General features: G+C 39.6%; 1 protein-coding gene across 2 annotated transcripts in view; it reads left to right on the top strand.

Annotated features, from left to right (window-relative positions):
* The window catches only part of LOC149137956 (uncharacterized), a 151,795-nt gene that overhangs the window by 94,583 nt on the left and 34,491 nt on the right, over positions 1–22,721 (top strand). For both annotated transcript variants that reach the window (XM_089340229.1, XM_089340181.1), the window contains one exon: positions 7,022–8,452. In XM_089340229.1, coding sequence (XP_089196355.1) covers positions 7,022–8,452 — 1,431 coding nt within the window. The remainder of the gene's footprint in view (positions 1–7,021; positions 8,453–22,721) is intronic.

The following is a 22,721-nucleotide window of genomic DNA, read 5'->3' as shown; positions in this document are numbered from 1 at the left end:
AAAATTTGAAACCAAAATTCCAGTGATGTTTATGGTCAATAAAATAAGTACCAGTTGAGCACTGGGATCGACGTAATTGACTTTGCCACCCTCCTGAAATTGCTGGCCTTGTGTCAAAATTTGAAACCAAAATTCCAGTGATGCTTATGGTCAATAAAATAAGTACCAGTTGAGCACTGGAGTCGATGTAATTGACTTTGCCACTCTCCTGAAATTGCTGGCCTTGTGCCAAAATTTGAAACCAAAATTCCAGTAATGTTTATGGTCAATAAAATAAGTACCAGTTGAACACTGGGGTCAATGTAATTGACTTTGCCACTCTCCTAAAATTACTGGCCTTGTGCCAAAATTTGAAACCAAAATTCTAGTGATGTTTATGGTCAATAAAATAAATACCAGTTGAGCACTGGGATCGATGTAACTGACTTTGCCACTCTCCGGATATTGCTAACCTGGTGCCAAAATTTGAAACCAGAACTCCAGTGATGTTTATGGTCAATAAAATAAGTACCAGTTGTGCACTGGTGTTGATGTAATTGACTTTGCCACTCTCCTGAAATTGCTGGCCTTGTGCCAAAATTTGAAACCAAAATTCCAGTGATGTTTATGGTCAATAAAATAAGTACTAGTTGAGCACTGGGATCGATGTAATTGACTTTGCTACTCTCCTGAAATTGCTGGCCTTGTGCCACAATTTGAAACCAAAATTCCAGTGATGTTTATGGTCAATAAAATAAGTACTAGTTGAGCACTGGGATCGATGTAGTTGACTTTGCTACTCTCCTGAAATTGCTGGCCTTGTGCCACAATTTGAAACCAAAATTCCAGTGATGTTTATGGTCAATAAAATAAGTACTAGTTGAGCACTGGGATCGATGTAGTTGACTTTGCTACTCTCCTGAAATTGCTGGCCTTGTGCCAAAATTTGAAACCAAAATTCCTGTGATGTTTATGGTCAATAAAATAAGTACCAGTTGAGCACTGGGATCAATGTAATTGACTTTGCCACTCTCCTGAAATTTCTGGCCTTGTGCCAAAATTTGAAACCAAAATTCCAGTGATGTTTATGGTCAATAAAATAAGTACCAGCTGTGCACTGGGGTCGATGTAATTGACTTTGCCACTCTCCTGAAATTGCTGGCCTTGTGCCACAATTTGAAACCAAAATTCCAGTGATGTTTATGGTCAATAAAATAAGTACTAGTTGAGCACTGGGATCGATGTAATTGACTTTGCTACTCTCCTGAAATTGCTGGCCTTGTGCCAAAATTTGAAACCAAAATTCCAGTGATGTTTATGGTCAATAAAATAAGTACCAGTTGAGCACTGGGATCGATGTAATTGACTTTGCTACTCTCCTGAAATTGCTGGCCTTGTGCCACAATTTGAAACCAAAATTCCAGTGATGTTTATGGTCAATAAAATAAGTACCAGTTGAGCACTGGGATCGATGTAATTGACTTTGCTACTCTCCTGAAATTGCTGGCCTTGTGCCACAATTTGAAACCAAAATTCCAGTGATGTTTATGGTCAATAAAATAAGTACCAGTTGAGCACTGGGATCAATGTAATTGACTTTGCCACTCTCCTGAAATTGCTGGCCTTGTGCCAAAATTTGAAACCAAAATTCCAGTGATGTTTATGGTCAATAAAATAAGTACCAGCTGTGCACTGGGGTCGATGTAATTGACTTTGCCACTCTCCTGAAATTGCTGGCCTTGTGCCAAAATTTGAAACCAAAATTCCAGTGATGTTTACGGTCAATAAAATAAGTACCAGTTGAGCACTGGGGTCGATGTAATTGACTTTGCCACTCTCCTGAAATTGCTGGCCTTGTGCCAAAATTTGAAACCAAAATTCCAGTGATGTTTATGGTCAATAAAATAAGTACCAGTTGAGCACTGGGATCGATGTAATTGACTTTGCCACTCTCCTCAAATTGTTGGCCTTGTGCCAAAATTTGAAACCAAAATTCCAGTGATGTTTATGGTCAATAAAATAAGTACCAGTTGAGCACTGGGATCGATGTAATTGACTTTGCTACTCTCCTGAAATTGCTGGCCTTGTGCCACAATTTGAAACCAAAATTCCAGTGATGTTTATGGTCAATAAAATAAGTACCAGTTGAGCACTGGGATCAATGTAATTGACTTTGCCACTCTCCTGAAATTGTTGGCCTTGTGCCAAAATTTGAAACCAAAATTCCAGTGATGTTTATGGTCAATAAAATAGGTACCAGTTGAGCACTGGGATCGATGTAATTGACTTTGCTACTCTCCTGAAATTGCTGGCCTTGTGCCACAATTTGAAACCAAAATTCCAGTGATGTTTATGGTCAATAAAATAGGTACCAGTTGAGCACTGGGATCGATGTAATTGACTTTGCTACTCTCCTGAAATTGCTGGCCTTGTGCCACAATTTGAAACCAAAATTCCAGTGATGTTTATGGTCAATAAAATAAGTACCAGTTGAGCACTGGGATCGATGTAATTGACTTTGCTACTCTCCAGAAATTGCTGGCCTTGTGCCACAATTTGAAACCAAAATTCCAGTGATGTTTATGGTCAATAAAATAAGTACCAGTTGAGCACTGGGATCGATGTAGTTGACTTTGCTACTCTCCTGAAATTGCTGGCCTTGTGCCAAAATTTGAAACCAAAATTCCAGTGATGTTTATGGTCAATAAAATAAGTACCAGTTGAGCACTGGGATTGATGTAATTGACTTTGCTACTCTCCTGAAATTGCTGGCCTTGTGCCACAATTTGAAACCAAAATTCCAGTGATGTTTATGGTCAATAAAATAAGTACCAGTTGAGCACTGGGATCGATGTAATTGACTTTGCTACTCTCCAGAAATTGCTGGCCTTGTGCCACAATTTGAAACCAAAATTCCAGTGATGTTTATGGTCAATAAAATAAGTACCAGTTGAGTACTGGGATCGATGTAGTTGACTTTGCTACTCTCCTGAAATTGCTGGCCTTGTGCCAAAATTTGAAACCAAAATTCCAGTGATGTTTATGGTCAATAAAATAAGTACCAGTTGAGCACTGGATTCGATGTAATTGACTTTGCTACTCTCCTGAAATTGCTGGCCTTGTGCCAAAATTTGAAACTAAAATTCCAGTGATGTTTATGGTCACTAAAATAAGTACCAGTTGAGCACTGGGATCGATGTAATTGACTTTGCTACTCTCCTGAAATTGCTGGCCTTGTGCCACAATTTGAAACCAAAATTCCAGTGGTGTTTATGGTCAATAAAATAAGTACCAGTTGAGCACTGGGGTCGAAGTAATTGACTTTGCTACTCTCCTGAAATTGCTGGCCTTGTGCCACAATTTGAAACCAAAATTCCAGTGGTGTTTATGGTCACTAAAATAAGTACCAGTTGAGCACTGGGATCGATGTAATTGACTTTGCTACTCTCCTGAAATTGCTGGCCTTGTGCCACAATTTGAAACCAAAATTCCAGTGGTGTTTATGGTCAATAAAATAAGTACCAGTTGAGCACTGGATTCGATGTAATTGACTTTGCTACTCTCCTGAAATTGCTGGCCTTGTGCCACAATTTGAAACCAAAATTCCAGTGATGTTTATGGTCACTAAAATAAGTACCAGTTGAGCACTGGGATCGATGTAATTGACTTTGCTACTCTCCAGAAATTGCTGGCCTTGTGCCACAATTTGAAACCAAAATTCCAGTGATGTTTATGGTCACTAAAATAAGTACCAGTTGAGCACTGGTATCGATGTAATTGACTTTGCTACGCTCCTGAAATTGCTGGCCTTGTGCCACAATTTGAAACCAAAATTCCAGTGATGTTTATGGTCAATAAAATAAGTACCAGTTGAGCACTGGGATCGATGTAATTGACTTTGCTACTCTCCTGAAATTGCTGGCCTTGTGCCACAATTTGAAACCAAAATTCCAGTGATGTTTATGGTCAATAAAATAAGTACCAGTTGAGCACTGGGATCGATGTAATTGACTTTGCTACTCTCCTGAAATTGCTGGCCTTGTGCCACAATTTGAAACCAAAATTCCAGTGATGTTTATGGTCACTAAAATAAGTACCAGTTGAGCACTGGGATCGATGTAATTGACTTTGCTACTCTCCTGAAATTGCTGGCCTTGTGCCAAAATTTGAAACCAAAATTCCAGTGATGTTTATGGTCACTAAAATAAGTACCAGTTGAGCACTGGGGTCGATGTAATTGACTTTGCTACTCTCCTGAAATTGCTGGCCTTGTGCCACAATTTGAAACCAAAATTCCAGTGATGTTTATGGTCAATAAAATAAGTACCAGTTGAGCACTGGGATTGATGTAATTGACTTTGCTACTCTCCTGAAATTGCTGGCCTTGTGCCACAATTTGAAACCAAAATTCCAGTGATGTTTATGGTCAATAAAATAAGTACCAGTTGAGCACTGGGATCGATGTAATTGACTTTGCTACTCTCCAGAAATTGCTGGCCTTGTGCCACAATTTGAAACCAAAATTCCAGTGATGTTTATGGTCAATAAAATAAGTACCAGTTGAGCACTGGGATCGATGTAGTTGACTTTGCTACTCTCCTGAAATTGCTGGCCTTGTGCCAAAATTTGAAACCAAAATTCCAGTGATGTTTATGGTCACTAAAATAAGTTCCAGTTGAGCACTGGGATCGATGTAATTGACTTTGCTACTCTCCTGAAATTGCTGGCCTTGTGCCAAAATTTGAAACCAAAATTCCAGTGATGTTTATGGTCACTAAAATAAGTACCAGTTGAGCACTGCGGTCGATGTAATTGACTTTGCTACTCTCCTGAAATTGCTGGCCTTGTGCCACAATTTGAAACCAAAATTCCAGTGATGTTTATGGTCACTAAAATAAGTACCAGTTGAGCACTGGGGTCGATGTAATTGACTTTGCTACTCTCCTGAAATTGCTGGCCTTGTGCCACAATTTGAAACCAAAATTCCAGTGATGTTTATGGTCAATAAAATAAGTACCAGTTGAGCACTGGGATTGATGTAATTGACTTTACTACTCTCCAGAAATTGCTGGCCTTGTGCCACAATTTGAAACCAAAATTCCAGTGATGTTTATGGTCAATAAAATAAGTACCAGTTGAGCACTGGGATCGATGTAATTGACTTTGCTACTCTCCTGAAATTGCTGGCCTTGTGCCAAAATTTGAAACCAAAATTCCAGTGATGTTTATGGTCAATAAAATAAGTACCAGTTGAGCACTGGATCGATGTAATTGACTTTGCTACTCTCCTGAAATTGCTGGCCTTGTGCCACAATTTGAAACCAAAATTCCAGTGATGTTTATGGTCAATAAAATAAGTACCAGTTGAGCACTGGGATCGATGTAATTGACTTTACTACTCTCCTGAAATTGCTGGCCTTGTGCCACAATTTGAAACCAAAATTCCAGTGATGTTTATGGTCAATAAAATAAGTACCAGTTGAGCACTGGGATCGATGTAATTGACTTTACTACTCTCCAGAAATTGCTGGCCTTGTGCCACAATTTGAAACCAAAATTCCAGTGATGTTTATGGTCAATAAAATAAGTACCAGTTGAGCACTGGGATCGATGTAATTGACTTTGCTACTCTCCTGAAATTGCTGGCCTTGTGCCAAAATTTGAAACCAAAATTCCAGTGATGTTTATGGTCACTAAAATAAGTACCAGTTGAGCACTGGGATCGATGTAATTGACTTTGCTACTCTCCTGAAATTGCTGGCCTTGTGCCACAATTTGAAACCAAAATTCCAGTGATGTTTATGGTCAATAAAATAAGTACCAGTTGAGCACTGGGATCGATGTAATTGACTTTGCTACTCTCCAGAAATTGCTGGCCTTGTGCCACAATTTGAAACCAAAATTCCAGTGATGTTTATGGTCACTAAAATAAGTACCAGTTGAGCACTGGGGTCGATGTAATTGACTTTGCTACTCTCCTGAAATTGCTGGCCTTGTGCCACAATTTGAAACCAAAATTCCAGTGATGTTTATGGTCAATAAAATAAGTACCAGTTGAGCACTGGGATCGATGTAATTGACTTTGCTACTCTCCTGAAATTGCTGGCCTTGTGCCAAAATTTGAAACCAAAATTCCAGTGATGTTTATGGTCACTAAAATAAGTACCAGTTGAGCACTGGGGTCGATGTAATTGACTTTGCTACTCTCCTGAAATTGCTGGCCTTGTGCCACAATTTGAAACCAAAATTCCAGTGATGTTTATGGTCAATAAAATAAGTACCAGTTGAGCACTGGGATCGATGTAATTGACTTTGCTACTCTCCTGAAATTGCTGGCCTTGTGCCACAATTTGAAACCAAAATTCCAGTGATGTTTATGGTCAATAAAATAAGTACCAGTGGAGCACTGGGATCGATGTAATTGACTTTGCTACTCTCCTGAAATTGCTGGCCTTGTGCCACAATTTGAAACCAAAATTCCAGTGATGTTTATGGTCACTAAAATAAGTACCAGTTGAGCACTGGGATCGATGTAATTGACTTTGCTACTCTCCTGAAATTGCTGGCCTTGTGCCACAATTTGAAACCAAAATTCCAGTGATGTTTATGGTCACTAAAATAAGTACCAGTTGAGCACTGGGATCGATGTAATTGACTTTGCTACTCTCCTGAAATTGCTGGCCTTGTGTCAAAATTTGAAACCAAAATTCCAGTGATGTTTATGGTCAATAAAATAAGTACCAGTTGAGTACTGGGATCGATGTAATTGACTTTGCCACTCTCCTGAAATTGCTGGCCTTGTGCCAAAATTTGAAACCAGAATTCCTCTGATGTTTCTATTATTTATTATAATTAATAGAGATTGTGTTTACTTAGTATCATTTAAATGTTGATTATAATTTTCTAATTGCTAATGTATTATAATAATTACATATAACTTTGTCTTCAAATACCTTTCTGTCTTGACCCACTGAACTCCCCATCTCACCCCTAATCCCCCACCAACGAAATGATTCTATCTTTTTATTTTTTCATAATTTAGTTGTGCTGGACGTTTGTAGAATGCAACATCAGCTGAAAGGTGTGAAGTTAAATGTTCAACCATTCTGGGAACCATCTGAAGAAAATACCATTTCAATACAGCAAGTCTATGACTATTTACTACCTTCCAAGTTCCATCTGAGTTTTTTAAAGGAACATAAAATCATGGTTAATGAAAAGTTAAAGAAATGGGCTGAAGTTCTGTGGGATGATTCCAAGTTTAATAAACTGAAATTAAATTATTCTGAAGGAAATTTGGAGAAAATTGAACAGTCTTTGAAAGATTTATTAAATTCCATTCCTGTTGAAATTATTGATGTTCCAACCGATATTTTTGAAGACATTGTTAAAGCATTTAAGAGTCAAGCTGACCAGAGGAATTTTTATTTTGATAACCAAAATTGCCAAGCTAATATTTTGGGATTTAATAAAATAAATGTGATTAAAATGAAAAACAGACTTTTGGATCATTTTAGAAAGATATGTGAGTATGAATTGAATATTCATGAAAGACGTATTCTATCTGGTCTCAGATTTGTTGCACAGGCAGAAAGACAATCTGAAGGCCTACAAGTCAGAATTCATGGTAACAAAGTTATTTTTGAAGGCCAGTCTTCTCAAATAGCTAATTGTCAAAAGGATATGAATAAAATACTCCAGGCAGTTGTAAGATCTAAACTGTATTTGCCTTTAAATGCTGGAATGATCATAAATAGAAAACCAGTGAAAGAATATCTTGATGAAAAACTGAGAGACAAGAAATGTATTGGTTCCTGGGAATCAGGTGATGGTGATTCAGTATTACTTTATGCAAGTGATAAAACACATCTTTCAGATTTGGAAGAAATTATGAAACAAAGTTTTGTTGCCAATACATTGGATTTTGTAGACAAAATTAAGGGTACTCCAAATCAGGGAAAGTGGTTGACATTTGTTGAAAGTCTAAAAAAAGAGTTTCCAGATTTCTGTTTTATTGGAGAAGATTCTATTGTTGCTGTTGATGAAATAGTTGAGTATATAAAAAGCAAAATTGATAACTTTGAGCAATCTTTAACTTATGAATCTTATATATCGATGCCTCTTGAACATTTCCGCTTTCTTAAAGAGGTCAAAGAACAGGAAATCAATGACTTTGGTGAGAAAAATAAAATGAAGAATGTGTGTCTCAAAGATGATAAGTTACACCTGAAAGGAACACAAAACCAAATTAGGAAAATGGAAACATTTATAGGAAATCTAAGAAAAGATATCAGCTCAAAAGATGGAACATTTAGATCTAAAGATATACAGGAAAGTGAAGCAGGAAAGAATGAAATGCAGAATCAATCTGAGAGTATAATATCATTAAATTCAGATTTAGGAAGTGAAACAGATGCTGCAAATGGCAGACTGGAACACATGGGAGGAATTGCAGCAGCCATTGGGCGGAAAGGTTAGTCATACCATTTTTTATAGTTTAATGTTTCTTTTTAGATCCATGTGTGGTTGAGAAGCTTACTTCCTGACCATGTGGTTTCAGGTTCAATCCTACTCATAGCATTTTGGACAATTGTCTTCTGTTATAGGTCAATGGTTGACCAAAGCCTTGGGAGTGGATTTCGTTGATAGAAACTGAAAGAAGCTCATCGTCCTTGCATACATATAAATATATATATGTGTGGAGGGGGAGTAGCAAGATCTTGACAGCACACGATGGTTGTAAATGAACATCACCATCACACAAGTGATGTTGTGTCATTTCCAGTCTTCCATGAAAAACATGTCTGACCATGGGGAAGCATGTGACACTTGGCTACAGGAAGGACATCCAACCATGGACATGAAATTATGGTGGTGGTGATTTCTCTTTGTGTAACAATAATCGTTTATAGAGTTGAGACACTCGATCATTGACCAGTCCCTATAATCTGAATAATTATAAATGTTGTCATCAATGTTACGTTCCATTTAAATAAACTTTTGTCTGATGCAATGCTGATCTCTTCTTCTGTTACACTTCATTCCAGACCACTCGTTTCTCTTACAGTCTAAATTCTCCTTCCCTTTTTATTTCAACCCCTCCTTCACACACACACACACCTCCCACCACTTACATTCCCAATGTCCCATACACATCTACCCACCCACACACACACCTACTCTACACCGTTGAACTCATTACCCAACACTACACACCCACCAACACATTCAAACAGCATCTACATACATCTACAAGCACACACTCCTTCTCCTCCTCCTTCGCCCCCACTAGCACCCACCCACCCCTCATGCTACCCATCCTCACACTTATAACAACAACTATATCATAACACACCCCCACTTCCCAACACTTACCGCTTCCCTCACCCCTCTTCCACCAAACACCTCTATCCCATTTCACACGCTTAACATACACACACACACACACACATAAACAGAAAACAAGGACACGCACACACATACATGTTCACACATACACACATAACCATGAACACAGTATATATGCACGTAATAGTTTAATGCACATTCACTCACTCTCGCCCACACACACACACGTGTCACATAGCATTACACACACACATAAGCAGAAAAGAAGAACATGCACACACACTCTCATACAAACACACAAATGAACAGCTGATACATACACACATTCATCTCATGCTCACACACCCAGATAACAGGTTCACAGTTATCCCCCTTGCCACATGCCTTTAGCAACCGCTTCCTCCTCTGGTCATTTCCTGCATGTAATTCATTCATGAAGATCCTTGTCTGTGTGTAGATATATATACACTCAGCTGCAGAAATGAGTTGTGACATCACTGGTGCCAAGCTGTATCAGCCTTTGCCTTTCCCTTGGATAACACTGGTGGCATGAAGAGGGGAGGCCGGTATGCAAGGGCGACTGCTGGTCTTCTATAAACAACCTTGGGTGGACTTGTGCCTCAGAGGGTAACTTTCTAGGTGCAATCCCATGGTCATCTGTGACTGAAGGGGGTTTCAGCATATATATATATATATATATATATATATATATATATATATATATATATATATATAACAATAATTACAGAGGCATCAAGCTGTTAGATCAGGTTATGAAAGTTACAGAGAGGGTCATAGCCCAACTAATTAGGGAGCGAATCAATTTAGATGAGATGCAGTTTGGGTTTGTGCCAGGTAAAAGCACTACTGATGCCTTATTTCTAGTGAGACAGTTGCAGGAGAAATACCTAGCTAAGGATAAACCTCTGTACCTGGCTTTCGTTGACATGGAGAAAGTCTTTGACAGGGTCCCCCGATCCCTTATCTGGTGGTCAATGAGGAAACTTGGGATAGAAGAATGGTTAGTGAGAGCTGTGCGAGCCATGTACAGAGATGCTGCCAGTAAGGTGAGGGTTGGAAATGAGTACAGCAATGAATTCCGGGTAGAGGTAGGGGTCCACCAAGGTTCCGTCCTCAGCCCCCTCTTATTTATCATAGTCCTCCAGGCAATCACAGAGGAGTTCAAGACAGGTTGCCCCTGGGAGCTCCTCTATGCTGATGACCTTGCCCTAATTGCGGAGTCACTATCAGAACTAGAGGAGAAGTTTCAGGTGTGGAAGCAAGGTCTAGAATTGAAGGGCCTTAGAGTCAATCTAGCTAAAACCAAAATCCTAATAAGTAGGAAGGTAGATAAAGCACAAACCCCTTCAGGTAGATGGCCCTGCTCAGTATGTAGAAAAGGAGTAGGTAGTAACTCTATAAGATGTACCCGGTGCAAGCTATGGACACATAAGAGGTGCAGCAACATCAAAGGCAGGTTAACTAGCAAGTTAGTTTTTATTTGTGGCAGATGTTCAGGTGCAATAAAGACTGTAAACAAACAGGAAACAACTTCTATCTCATTCCAGGGTGAAAAACTAGAGGTAGTCGATAGCTTCCGCTATCTGGGCGACCAAGTTAGTAGTGGGGGTGGGTGCGCTGAAAGTGTAGCTGCTAGAATAAGAATAGCCTGGGCAAAGTTTAGAGAGCTCTTACCCCTGCTGGCGACAAAGGGACTCTCACTCAGAGTAAAAGGCAAACTGTATGACGCATGCGTACGAACAACCATGCTACATGGCAGTGAAACATGGGCTGTAACTGCTGAGGACATACGTAAGCTCGCAAGGAATGAAGCCAGTATGCTCCGTTGGATGTGTAATGTCAATGTGAATACCCGTCAGAGTGTAAGTATCTTGAGAGAAAAGCTGAACATTAGAAGCATCAGTTGTGGCGTGCAAGAGAGACGATTGCGCTGGTATGGACATGTGGTGAGAATGGAGGAGGATAGCTGCGTGAAAAAGTGCCACACCCTAACAGTTGAGGGAACCCGTGGAAGAGGTAGGCCCAGGAAGACCTGGGCTGAGGTGGTGAGGCAAGACCTTCGTACATTGGGCCTCACCGAGGCGATGACTACTGACCGAGACCTTTGGAAATGTGCTGTGCGTGAGAAGACCCGGCAAGCCAAGTAAGATCGTTGCCAGTGCCCCTGGACTGGTTCTTGTGCGGGTGGCACATGAGATGCACCATTTTGAGCGTGGCCGTTGCCAGTACCGCCTGACTGGCTCCTGTAGGATTTTCGAGCGAGATCGTTGCCAGCGCCCCTGGACTGGCTTGTGCGGGTGGCACATAAAAGACACCATTTCGAGCGTGGCCGTTTTCGTGCGGGTGACACGTAAAAGCACCCACTACACTCTCTGAGTGGTTGGCGTTAGGAAGGGCATCCAGCTGTAGAAACTCTGCCAAATCAGACTGGAGCCTGGTGTTGCCATCCGGTTTCACCAGTCCTCAGTCAAATCGTCCAACCCATGCTAGCATGGAAAGCGGACGTTAAACGATGATGATGATGATGATGATAACAAAAAATTTAAATGAGAGTTTTGACGCTAATATCCATGCGGAGAAATCTCTTGCTATATTGGTAGCAATCACATGTTTATCTCATCAACACATTGTGGAGATATCATCATATGAACATATATATATACACACACATTAACTGATGAACGTATGATTGCATGATCGCAAATATGAAAGTTCCCTCACCCCCCCCCCCCCATTCGTTCTATCTTTCCACACTTTCATACCTTTCTCTCTCTATCACCCTTGTCTCCCCAATCCTACTTGCTAATTACATCCACTGACCACTTTCTGATACATTTTCCCATACCTCTATTTCTGTATTCTTTTTTCTTTCTTTTCTTTATTCTGTGTATATTCTCTATATATGTCTGTACGTATCGTCGTCGTCGTTTAACGTCCGCTTTCCATGCTAGCATGGGTTGGACGATTTGACTGAGGACTGGTGAAACCGGATGGCAACACCAGGCTCCAATCCAATTTTGCAGAGTTTCTACAACTGGATGCCCTTCCTAACGCCAACCACTCAGAGAGTGTAGTGGGTGCTTTTACGTGTCACCCGCACGAAAACGGCCACGCTCGAAATGGTGTTTTTTATGTGCCACCCGCACAAGAACCAGTCCAGGGGCACTGGCAAAGATCTCGCTCGAAAACCCTACAAAGGCCAGTCAGGCGGTATATATATATATATATATATATATATATATATATATATATATATATATATATGTCTGTACGTATCGTCGTCGTCGTTTAACGTCCGCTTTCCATGCTAGCATGGGTTGGACGATTTGACTGAGGACTGGTGAAACCAGATGGCTACACCAGGCTCCAATCTAATTTGGCAGTATTTCTACAGATGGATGAGCTGGATGCCCTTCCTAACGCCAACCACTCAGAGAGTGTAGTGGGTGCTTTTATGTGTCACCCGCACGAAGGCCTGTCAGGCGGTACTGGCAACGGCCACGCTCATGTCGCTCGAGAAACCTCATGTGTCACCTGCACAAGAGCCAGCCCAGGGGCACCAGCAACGATCCCGCTCGAAAATCCCACAACAACCCCACACAAGAGCCAGTTCAGGGGCACCGGCAACGATCTCGCTCGGAGAAATTTCATGTGTCACCAACACAAGAGCCAGTCCAGGGCAGGGGCACTGGCAATGATCTCGCTCGAAAAACCTCGTGTCACCCGCACAAGAGCCAGCCCAGGGGCACCGGCAACGATCCCGCTCGGAAGATTTCATGTGTCGCCCACACATGAGCCAATCCAGGGGCACTGGCAACGATCCCGCTCGAAAGACTTCATGTGTCGCCCGCACATGAGCCAGTCCAGGGGCACTGGCAACGAACCCGTCCCGCTCAAAACATCTCATGTGTCACCCGCACAAGAGTCAGTCCAGGGGCACTGGCAACGATCTCGCTCGAAAGATATCATGTGTCGCCCGCACATGAGCCAGCCCAGGGGCACCGGCAACAATCTCGCTCGAAAAACCTCATGTGTCAGCCGGACAAGAGCCAGCCCAGGGGCACCGGCAACGATCCCGTCCGAAGGATTCCATGTGTCGCCCGCACATGAGCCAGTCCAGGAACACTGGCAACGATCCCGCTCAAAACATTTCATGTGTCACCCGCACAAGAGTCAGTCCAGGGGCACCGGCAACGATCTCGCTCGAAAGATATCATGTGTCGCCCGCACATGAGCCAGTCCAGGGGCTCTGGCACGATCCTGCTCGAAAGATTTCATGTGTCGCCCGCACATGAGCCAGTCCAGCGGCACCGGCAACGATCTCGCTCGAAAAACCTCATGTGTCACCCGCACATGAGCCAGCCCAGGGGCACCGGCAACGATCTCGCTCGAAAGATTTCATGTGTCGCCCGCACAAGAGCCAGTCCAGGGGCACTGGCAACGATCTCGCTCGAGAGATATCATGTGTCGCCCGCACATGAGCCAGACCAGGGACACTGGCAACGATCCCGCTCAAAACATTTCATGTGTCACCCGCACATGAGCCAGTCCAGGGACACTGGCAACGATCCCGCTCGAAAGATTTCATGTGTCACCCGCACATGAGCCGGCCCAGGGACACTGGCAACGATCCCGCTCAAAACATTTCATGTGTCACCCGCACATGAGCCAGTCCAGGGGCACCGGCAGCGATCTCGCTTGAAAAACCTCATGTGTCACATGCACAAGAGCCAGTCCATGAGCACTGGCAACGATCTCGCACGAAAGATATCATGTGTCGCCCGCACATGAGCCAGTCCGGGGGCACTGGCAACGATCTCGCTTGAAAGATTTCATGTGTCTCCCGCACATGAGCCAGTCCAGAGGCACTGGCAACGATCCCGCTCGAAACATTTCATGTGTCACCCGCACAAGAGCCAGTCCAGTGGCACTGGCATCGATCTCGCTCGAAAGATATCATGTGTCGCCCGCACATGAGCCAGTCCAGGGGCACTGGCAACGATCCCGCTCGAAAAATTTCATGTATCACCCGCACATGAGCCAGTCCAGGGGCACCGGCAACGATCTCGCTCATATATATGCGAGTAAAAATAAATACAAAAAAAGGGGGGTTTTGTATGATTGTGTATAGAGGAATATATTATTTTGTTTAAAAGAGTTCCAACACTGTCTGTTTTTTATGTTTTATTTATATTCCTGCAAAACCAATGTGGGATATAGAATATGGAATATACAATATATAATATAAAATAAAAATGGGTGGTACTATGAAATAAAGTATTGAATGTCTTATTGAATATATGGAATATGTCTTATTGAATAGATGAAATATTGAGTGTTCAATATAAAGGATTAAATATATAAATATATAAATGCATTTCATATTTTCTATACCTTGTGGTATTTCATCATGGCCGGTATGACAGACTTTAACACACTGTTCATGTCTGTCATACCGGCCATGATGAAATACCACAAGGTATAGAAAATATGAAATACCACAAGGTATAGAAAATATGAAATACCACAAGGTATAGAAAATATGAAATACCACAAGGTATAGAAAATATGAAATACCACAAGGTATAGAAAATACATATTTGCCTTTATATATTTAATCCTTTATATTGAACACTCAATATTTCATCTATTCAATAAGACATATTCCATATATTCAATAAGACATTCAATACTTTATTTCATAGTACCACCCATTTTTATTTTATATTATATATTGTATATTCCATATTCTATATCCCACATTGGTTCTGCAGGAATATAAATAAAACATAAAAAACAGACAGTGTTGGAACTCTTTTAAACAAAATTATATATATATATATATATATATATATATATATATATATATATATATATATATATATATATATATATATATATACATATACATACATACATACATACATACATACATACATACATGCATGCATGCATGCATGATGGTTGTCTACTCCTTATGCAGTGTCTGACCATCTCGTGTTCCTACACTTTAGATCCATCACGCCATTTGATGTGGCTTTTTAAACCAATGTATTGAAAACACACCCACATAGATTGCATATCCGATTTGGACCACCAAGAGCTGCAGTTAAATTCTGATCTTTGTAGATCTTAAAATGTCTTTTGAAGCCTCCATTAGATTTGCAGACTGTTATGATCCTTAAAAATGTCTGGCTTGTTATAACACCCACTTCGGTATACAGTATACTTGGTAAAACCAGTAAAGATTTGACTATCTCTGACCACCCACTACATACTCAAGTACTTCATATACTTCATTTTACTTATAGAGACCAGATTATTCCAGTCGTCATGTGGGAGAGGTGTACCATTATTACTAATTCCATACAAAATCTCCCATTTTAAGTTTTTCTTAGGAAGTGTCATTTTAATTAGCAATAATTCTTTTTATTCACCACACCTCCCTTTTTAAGTGTTTTATTTTTTTTCATACAGTTTAATACATTTTTGCACTTGACATCTATTTTCAGCAACTCTGTATGTTTTCTTTTCTTTTCCCTTGTACGCCTGGGTTCAATCACCTGCTGTGGCATTGGTACTTGGAATGTATCGTACAACCATTCCATTGATTCCTCCAACTTCTTTGGTTCTCTTTCCACAAATCTCTTTTTCAATTGATTCTTGTGTCTCTTTTGTACACCTTTTCTACTTTTGACCCAATACATCATTTTTACCTATGCATTTGGTAATCACACCATTTTCTCAGCTCTGCTTTCCACTCTTGTATGCCCTCATATACACCTTTTCACCAACTTTAAAGAATCTTGCTATGTCTTCCCTGGCACTTTTTCCTTTCATGCCAGGTAGCAATTTATCAAGGACTGATTTTACTTTCCTTGCAAGCATCAGCTCCACTGGTGAGCTACCTGCTGGCGTATTTGGATTTGGTGTCACACAGTACACTCTTAAAAAGTGTTGTAGAGCTACCTCTTCTGTAACTTCCTTATTCGACTTTCTTAGGGCTCTCTTGAAGGTGATGACAAAGCGTTCTGCCTGTTCATTAGATCAGGGATGACATGGTATTGTAGTTATATGTTGTACCATTAATGTTTCATTAAATTTGCCAGACAAAAATTATGTCTAGGATGCCAAATCTCACAAAGAATTTGTGTAAAAAATTTATCACAGTTGTGGAGGTTGTTTTTTTACACTTACAAATTTCAGGCCAGTTTGAAAAACTATCAACTACCACTAAGTAAGAACCATTTAAAGGACTAGCAACATCAATGTGTATTCTCGACCATGTAACAGCTACTTTGGAACAATGTTTTACTTTTTATCATGGGAAATTTTTTCATTTCGTTTTGTTTATTGGTGTTCCACCCTGTTATACTGCAATTTTTTTGTTTCAGCCCCTCAGCCTCATTTGAACATTTGACTGACCCAACTATATTTCCACACAGAACACTTATGGGCATATTCCTTACTTTGAATAGTTCCATACACTCTGTGCCAAATATATTACATGAATTTTTTAACTCATAAATCTTTGCCATTTTTGTTTGACCTTGAAATGTTGCTACCTTTTTCAATGTAATTAGCTTTGGTTTACTGACATATTTCCATGTTTTTTCACTTATAAAGGTAATATCATTATCAGTGTCTAACTGCATTTTAACACTTGTATTTCTGATTTTCACCTTCACTAATTTCCTCATCGTTATATTACCAATTTCTTCCAATGAAATACTATTTATTCTTTTTCCTTTGTTCTGTCATTTTGTCATCTTCGTTCTACAAACCATCTTTATATGTCCTATATTTCCACAACAAAAGCACTCCACTTTTTTAAATGGACAATTTTTCCTCAGGTGTATACCTCCACATTTAAAACATGGGTTTATTTCCTGATTTTTGTTGTGTTTTTTTTAGAAAACACTTTATCTCTATTCTGACTATTTCACACGTGCTTTACTTGGAAACAATCTTTACTTCCAATTTCATCTGAGTCGTGTCTTAATTTGACTATCCTTCCACATTCTTCTGATGCTTGTGTCCTTTCCGACAGTAAGTCCTATGTAAAAGTCAGGCATTTGAGCATATGTGATGTAGTCGTTGTTGTTGTTTTCCTCTGTGTTCAGACACTTCCAACATGTGTTGAACAATGAGCTTTTTTTTCACTGAAAATTTTACACAATATATCTATTGTGTCATTAAAGTTTATGTTGAAAGGTTTACTTGGGAGTACATAGTTATTGTATCATTCATTTTCTGTTGGTGTCAGTTTTCTCAAAATTAAGCACTGCTCGTGTCATCTGTTGTATGCTTCAAAGGTAACTCCTTCGTCAGGATCATATTTGAATTCTGTTATGGAGTTTGCAACATATTCTGTCAACAACAATTTTTGTGACTTTCCTGACAACTTCAGTAATTGCAGCATTTGTTGTTGTAATATTATTTGTTGTTGCTATTTTTGCAACTTGAGCAAACTTGCTGACAAATTTTCCATAATTTTATAATTTTTTTCACAAAATTCACACAATAAAATCTTTTGTGAGTTTATTAGCTCCTCAGGGGTTGTTAATTCCTTGTGAGTTGTTTAAATCCTCATTGCTACTGTTATATCCTTTAAATGTTTGCATTGTTATAATGCCCACTTTGGTAAACAGTATACTTAATAAACCAATAAAGACACGACTATCTCTGACCACCCACTACGTACTCTGGTACTTCACATACTTCTCTCTACTTATAGTGCTTAGATTAGTCCATTTGTCACATGGGAATTCATCATCATCATCATCATCATCGTTTAATGTCCGCTTTCCATGCTAGCATGGATTGGACGATTTGACTGAAGACTGGTGAAACCGGATGGCTGCACCAGGCTCCAATCTGATCTGGCAGAGTTTCTACAGCTGGATACCCTTCCTAACGCCAACCACTCAGAGAGTGTAGAGGGTGCTTTTACGTGCCACCAGCACGAAGGCCAGTCAGGCGGTACTGGCAACGGCCACGCTCAAAATGGTGTATTTTATGTGCCACCCGCACAAGAGCCCTACCATTATTACTAAATTCCTACAATACAGACCTTATGGCATACACAGCACTGGAATGTATGCACATACATATAGGCAGAGTAGTTGGTGGTGGTTCATTTTTCATGGGTCCTCAAATGAGATTTGAGCCCAGCAAAAGAAAGGCATGGTCTGTCACAAACTGTGCATGTAAAAATGTCACTGAGATTCATCTTCTCGATCACAACATTCTTCTTTAAATCTCTCCTGAGTCTTGCATGTGTCCTCTTCAAATGCCTTCACTCCTCTCTAAAATTTTGTTTGCTATCCAGCTCAATATGAAGCAAGAGTTTTTATGGCCTTTGGATCCATAGTAGTCTTTATGCTTTTTAAATTCACACTAGTTTTGTTTCCCCTCTGCAAGCACATCATAAAACAGCTGTTTGAGTGTGCATTCATCCACCATTCGAACAATATACCCAGACCATCTCATTTGGTTTTTCAGAATCATTGATTTAATTGAAGTGATACCTGCAGATGCAGAGACATCTGTGTCTGGAGTTTTAAAAAAAAACCCTGTTTAATGTGGCAAAGGAATTGTTCTAACAATTTGAAATGTCTTTCATAGCACATTCATGTTTCAGAAGAATGCAACAGGGATGGTAAGATTTGTAAAGAGTCAATTTTGTGTTGTTACTTATATGTTACTGGTGCCAAACATGTGAATCCAAACTACCAAATGCTTGTGCTGCCTTTTGAATTCACAGATTTATTTCTGTGTCCAGATTTGCATCATTTTGCACAGAGCTTAGCAACTTCAAGTAACTTACCTTTAACAAAAATTTTAGAGGGGTTGCAAATGGCACCATGCACAGGTTGATGCATTGCAACTGTTTTTTTCAAGTTGATGGTCAAACCAAAATCATCACAAGCTGTGTCAAATGCAGATACAAGAGATTGTTTGAAAGTAACTGACTAGATCGCAACATATATGAGTTCCCTAATGAGTGAAGTGAAAACCTTCGTTTTGAATTTCAGTCTGGTCAGATGAAAAACATTTCCTGTTGTTTGATATTTTATGTAATTACCCTCCTCAGAGTTTTGAAAAGCACTTGACAACACAACAGCAAAGTATATTGCAAAGAGGGTAGGTGCATCAAAGTCTCCTTGCTTTACTCCATTTTCTACAGCAAAAGATTCAGAGAGCCTACCACCAAAATTAACTCTAGCTTTCATATCTTGATGCAAAGCCCTCATCATGTTTACAAATTTTTCTGGGCAACCTATTTTCCTTAGAATTAGCCACAAAGTATTTCGATTAACAGTATCAAAAGCTTCCTCCCCTGGAGGAACGAAAACGACACTGAGACTCAGACACTATATTTAGAACTATGAAGGTATTTAAATGTTCTAACAGAATGCGGGCAAGTACCTTTCCAACCACAGACAAAAGCGAAATCCCATGAAAATTACCACACAGATCCTTTGGCCCTGATTTATACAAGGAGATTAAAATGGCATCAATCCATTCTTGAGGGACTTTCTCAGTTCTCCAAAAGTGATAAATTAATATATTTAAGAGTTCAAACATTTTGTTAACCCCATACTTCAAGACCTCTGCACAGATTCCATCAGACCCTGGATTCTTATTGTTATTCAGCTGATTCACAGCTAAATAAATGTCATTTAGAGTTGGTTCAAATGTCATTTCTTCTATAACTGGAAGTTGTTCAATTTTTTTCTATCCTCATGTCAGCGGATGATGGTCTTTTCAAAAGTGCAGAAAAATGTTCTACCCAACGCTTATGAATAGAAGCGGTGTCAGTCAGAAGCAAACGTCCATTTGCTGTTCTTACTGGAGTTATTGAAGAAGATTTGGGGCCATATGCCTCCTTAACATAAGAGTATATCATTTATCGACCCTTTCTTTTTCTTCCTTTCTCTCGATTGTCCTGCTCCCCACAATTTTTTCTTTTTACTTCTTCCTCTCTTGTCTCCAAAACAAGCAATACAATTGAAAAGAAACCACTCTCTCTCTCTCTCTCTCTCTGTGAGTTTTTTCCATTTTTGATTTTCTTTCTCAATTATCTTACTCCTTATCGTTTTCTCCTCCCCCCATTTTCCAAATAACAAAAATATTCTTCTCCTCTTCTAAACAAACAAAAAACATCCGATTCACATAAAAAAACAAAGAAACGTTCTGGTTTTATCATTTTGGTTTTAATTTTGTCTTAATAGGTTTGATAAAAGAACAAATGTGCTAATAAAGAATTATTCAAAATTCTGACTTCCTCCTTTTTCTCAATATATATATATATATATATAGAGAGAGAGAGAGAGGGGGGGTTGAAAAAAATATGTGGAAGACACATATATATATATATAAAAAGTGGAAGAGAAATGCTTTCATTTCACATAGTTTAATATCTTTCTATAAAGAAATTTTTTTAAATATATACGGATTTTATGGATGTAGTGATATCCAATCGGTTTTCACTATTTCAATTAGCTTTTGAAGGGACATTGTGAAGTAATCAATTCTTGTGATAAAGGGATCTTGCCATTTTGGATGCTTGAAAAATAAGAATGAGTCTAGAGAGTGGACCAAAGGAAGTAAAAGGTGGCAAGGGGGACAACTAACTCCTAAGTATAATTTTTGAAGTGGTCAAGTTTGTATTATTAAGGTGTGGTCTGTACTTTTATATGAACAGGTTTTCCTTGTTTAGGCTTTCTTGTAAGGAGATTGAATGTTTGCATTGGTATAATGGAAAGATATGGAAATTCAACGTTTTATTTCTTGTGCATCTGTCGATATGTTCACTCAGGGCTATCTACCTGTATTGAGGAAAACGAATTTGTTCTATATGCAGCGTGACTCTGCATCTCAAAGTAGGGCTTGTTTGGCCCACATAATTGTGGCCACAACCTGAGCAGGTTAGGGCATAGATAAGGTTCTGGGAAGCACATGTGAAGTAGGTCTTAATTGAGAATTTTCTCCTTGCTGGAATGTGAATTCCGAGCCTTCAGTTAGGTATTGGCATGTACCACAATTAGGTCGTCGGCATTTTTTAACTGTTGGGATCGTAAGTTTTGCATTTATTAGGAATCTCTTAAGTGATTTGTCTTGTCTTTTGCATTCAAGGAGTTTATGTGTATTTAGGATGCTGTTCATTTTCAGGTCTTGAGTAAGCAGAGGGAGATTTTGTATAATTGTTTCTGGGGTTGTGGGTTGATATGAATGGGAGTGATTTAAGGTGAGGTGTGGTGTTTTGTTTTGTTGTCCTTAGTGTGTTTGGACACAAACACACTACATAAACTACTAAAATGCAAAAGACAGAACAAATCACTCAAGAGTCTCCTAACAAATGCAAAACTATACTCAATACAATATTTTTAGAACATTCTCCATCATTGCTAATTTGGTCGTCTAGGTAACAGAACCTATCTACAATCTCAAGAGAGCCTCTTGGGAATTTAAGAGAGTCTAAGTCCTGTGTGCTCCTAGTGGTTATTCTTCCTGCACATCTAATACATACGGAGACAACTTTATCTGTTAATCTTCCAATTCCTTTCCTACATATTGAAAAGGACCATTTACCTGACAGAAGGAAAGTTTTATCTTCTTTCTTACTGACAACCATTTTTGTCTTGGCTAAGTTAACTTTAAGGCCCTTTGATTCCAGGTTTTGCTTCCATACCTGGAATTTCTTCTCCCAATTCTGCTAAAGATTCTGAAATAAGAGCAAGGTCGTCAGCATATAGCAGTTCCCACGGGCATCCCATTTTGAATTCCTCTGTTTTGGCCTGGAAGACTATGATAAATAATAGTGGACTGAGAACTGAGCCCTGGTGAACCCCTACCTGAATGCAAAATTCGTCACTGTATTATTCATAGCCAACTCTCACCTTTCTGACAGCACCACTGTACATGGATTGGACAGCTCTAACAAGCCACATCTCTGCTCCTAACTTCCTTACAGACTACCATGTAACAGAGCAGGGAACTCTGTTGAAAGCTTTCTCCAGGTCAATGAAGGCTAAGTACAAATGCTTCATTTTGGTCAAGTACTTTTCTTGAAAAGCTGTCTCACTAAGAAGATGGCATCTGTGGTACTCCTCCCAGGAGATTGTCACTCAAGAACTTCCAATTGTCCTCTAAGCTATATGTCCCCAACTCTTCCTCTCTTTTGTCAGAATCTTCCATTAGTAAATCTCTAAAGTCTTGTTTGTTTGCTGGGTCTTTGAGTGTCCATACTCTTCTTTTCCAGACTGGTTCATTTCTCTGAGGCTTCCTAGCTCTAATTCTGAAGTCACTAACTTGTAACCTATGTTGCAGAGGTAGTCAATCTGGATTATGTGCTCACCAGACTGATA

The sequence above is a fragment of the Octopus bimaculoides genome, chromosome 1, assembly GCF_046866305.1.
Source record: "Octopus bimaculoides isolate indiv1 chromosome 1, ASM4686630v1, whole genome shotgun sequence".
Lineage (NCBI taxonomy): Eukaryota > Metazoa > Mollusca > Cephalopoda > Octopoda > Octopodidae > Octopus > Octopus bimaculoides.
The sequence above is the reverse complement of the archived record's forward strand: the minus strand, read 5'-3'. Positions and strand labels throughout refer to the sequence as shown.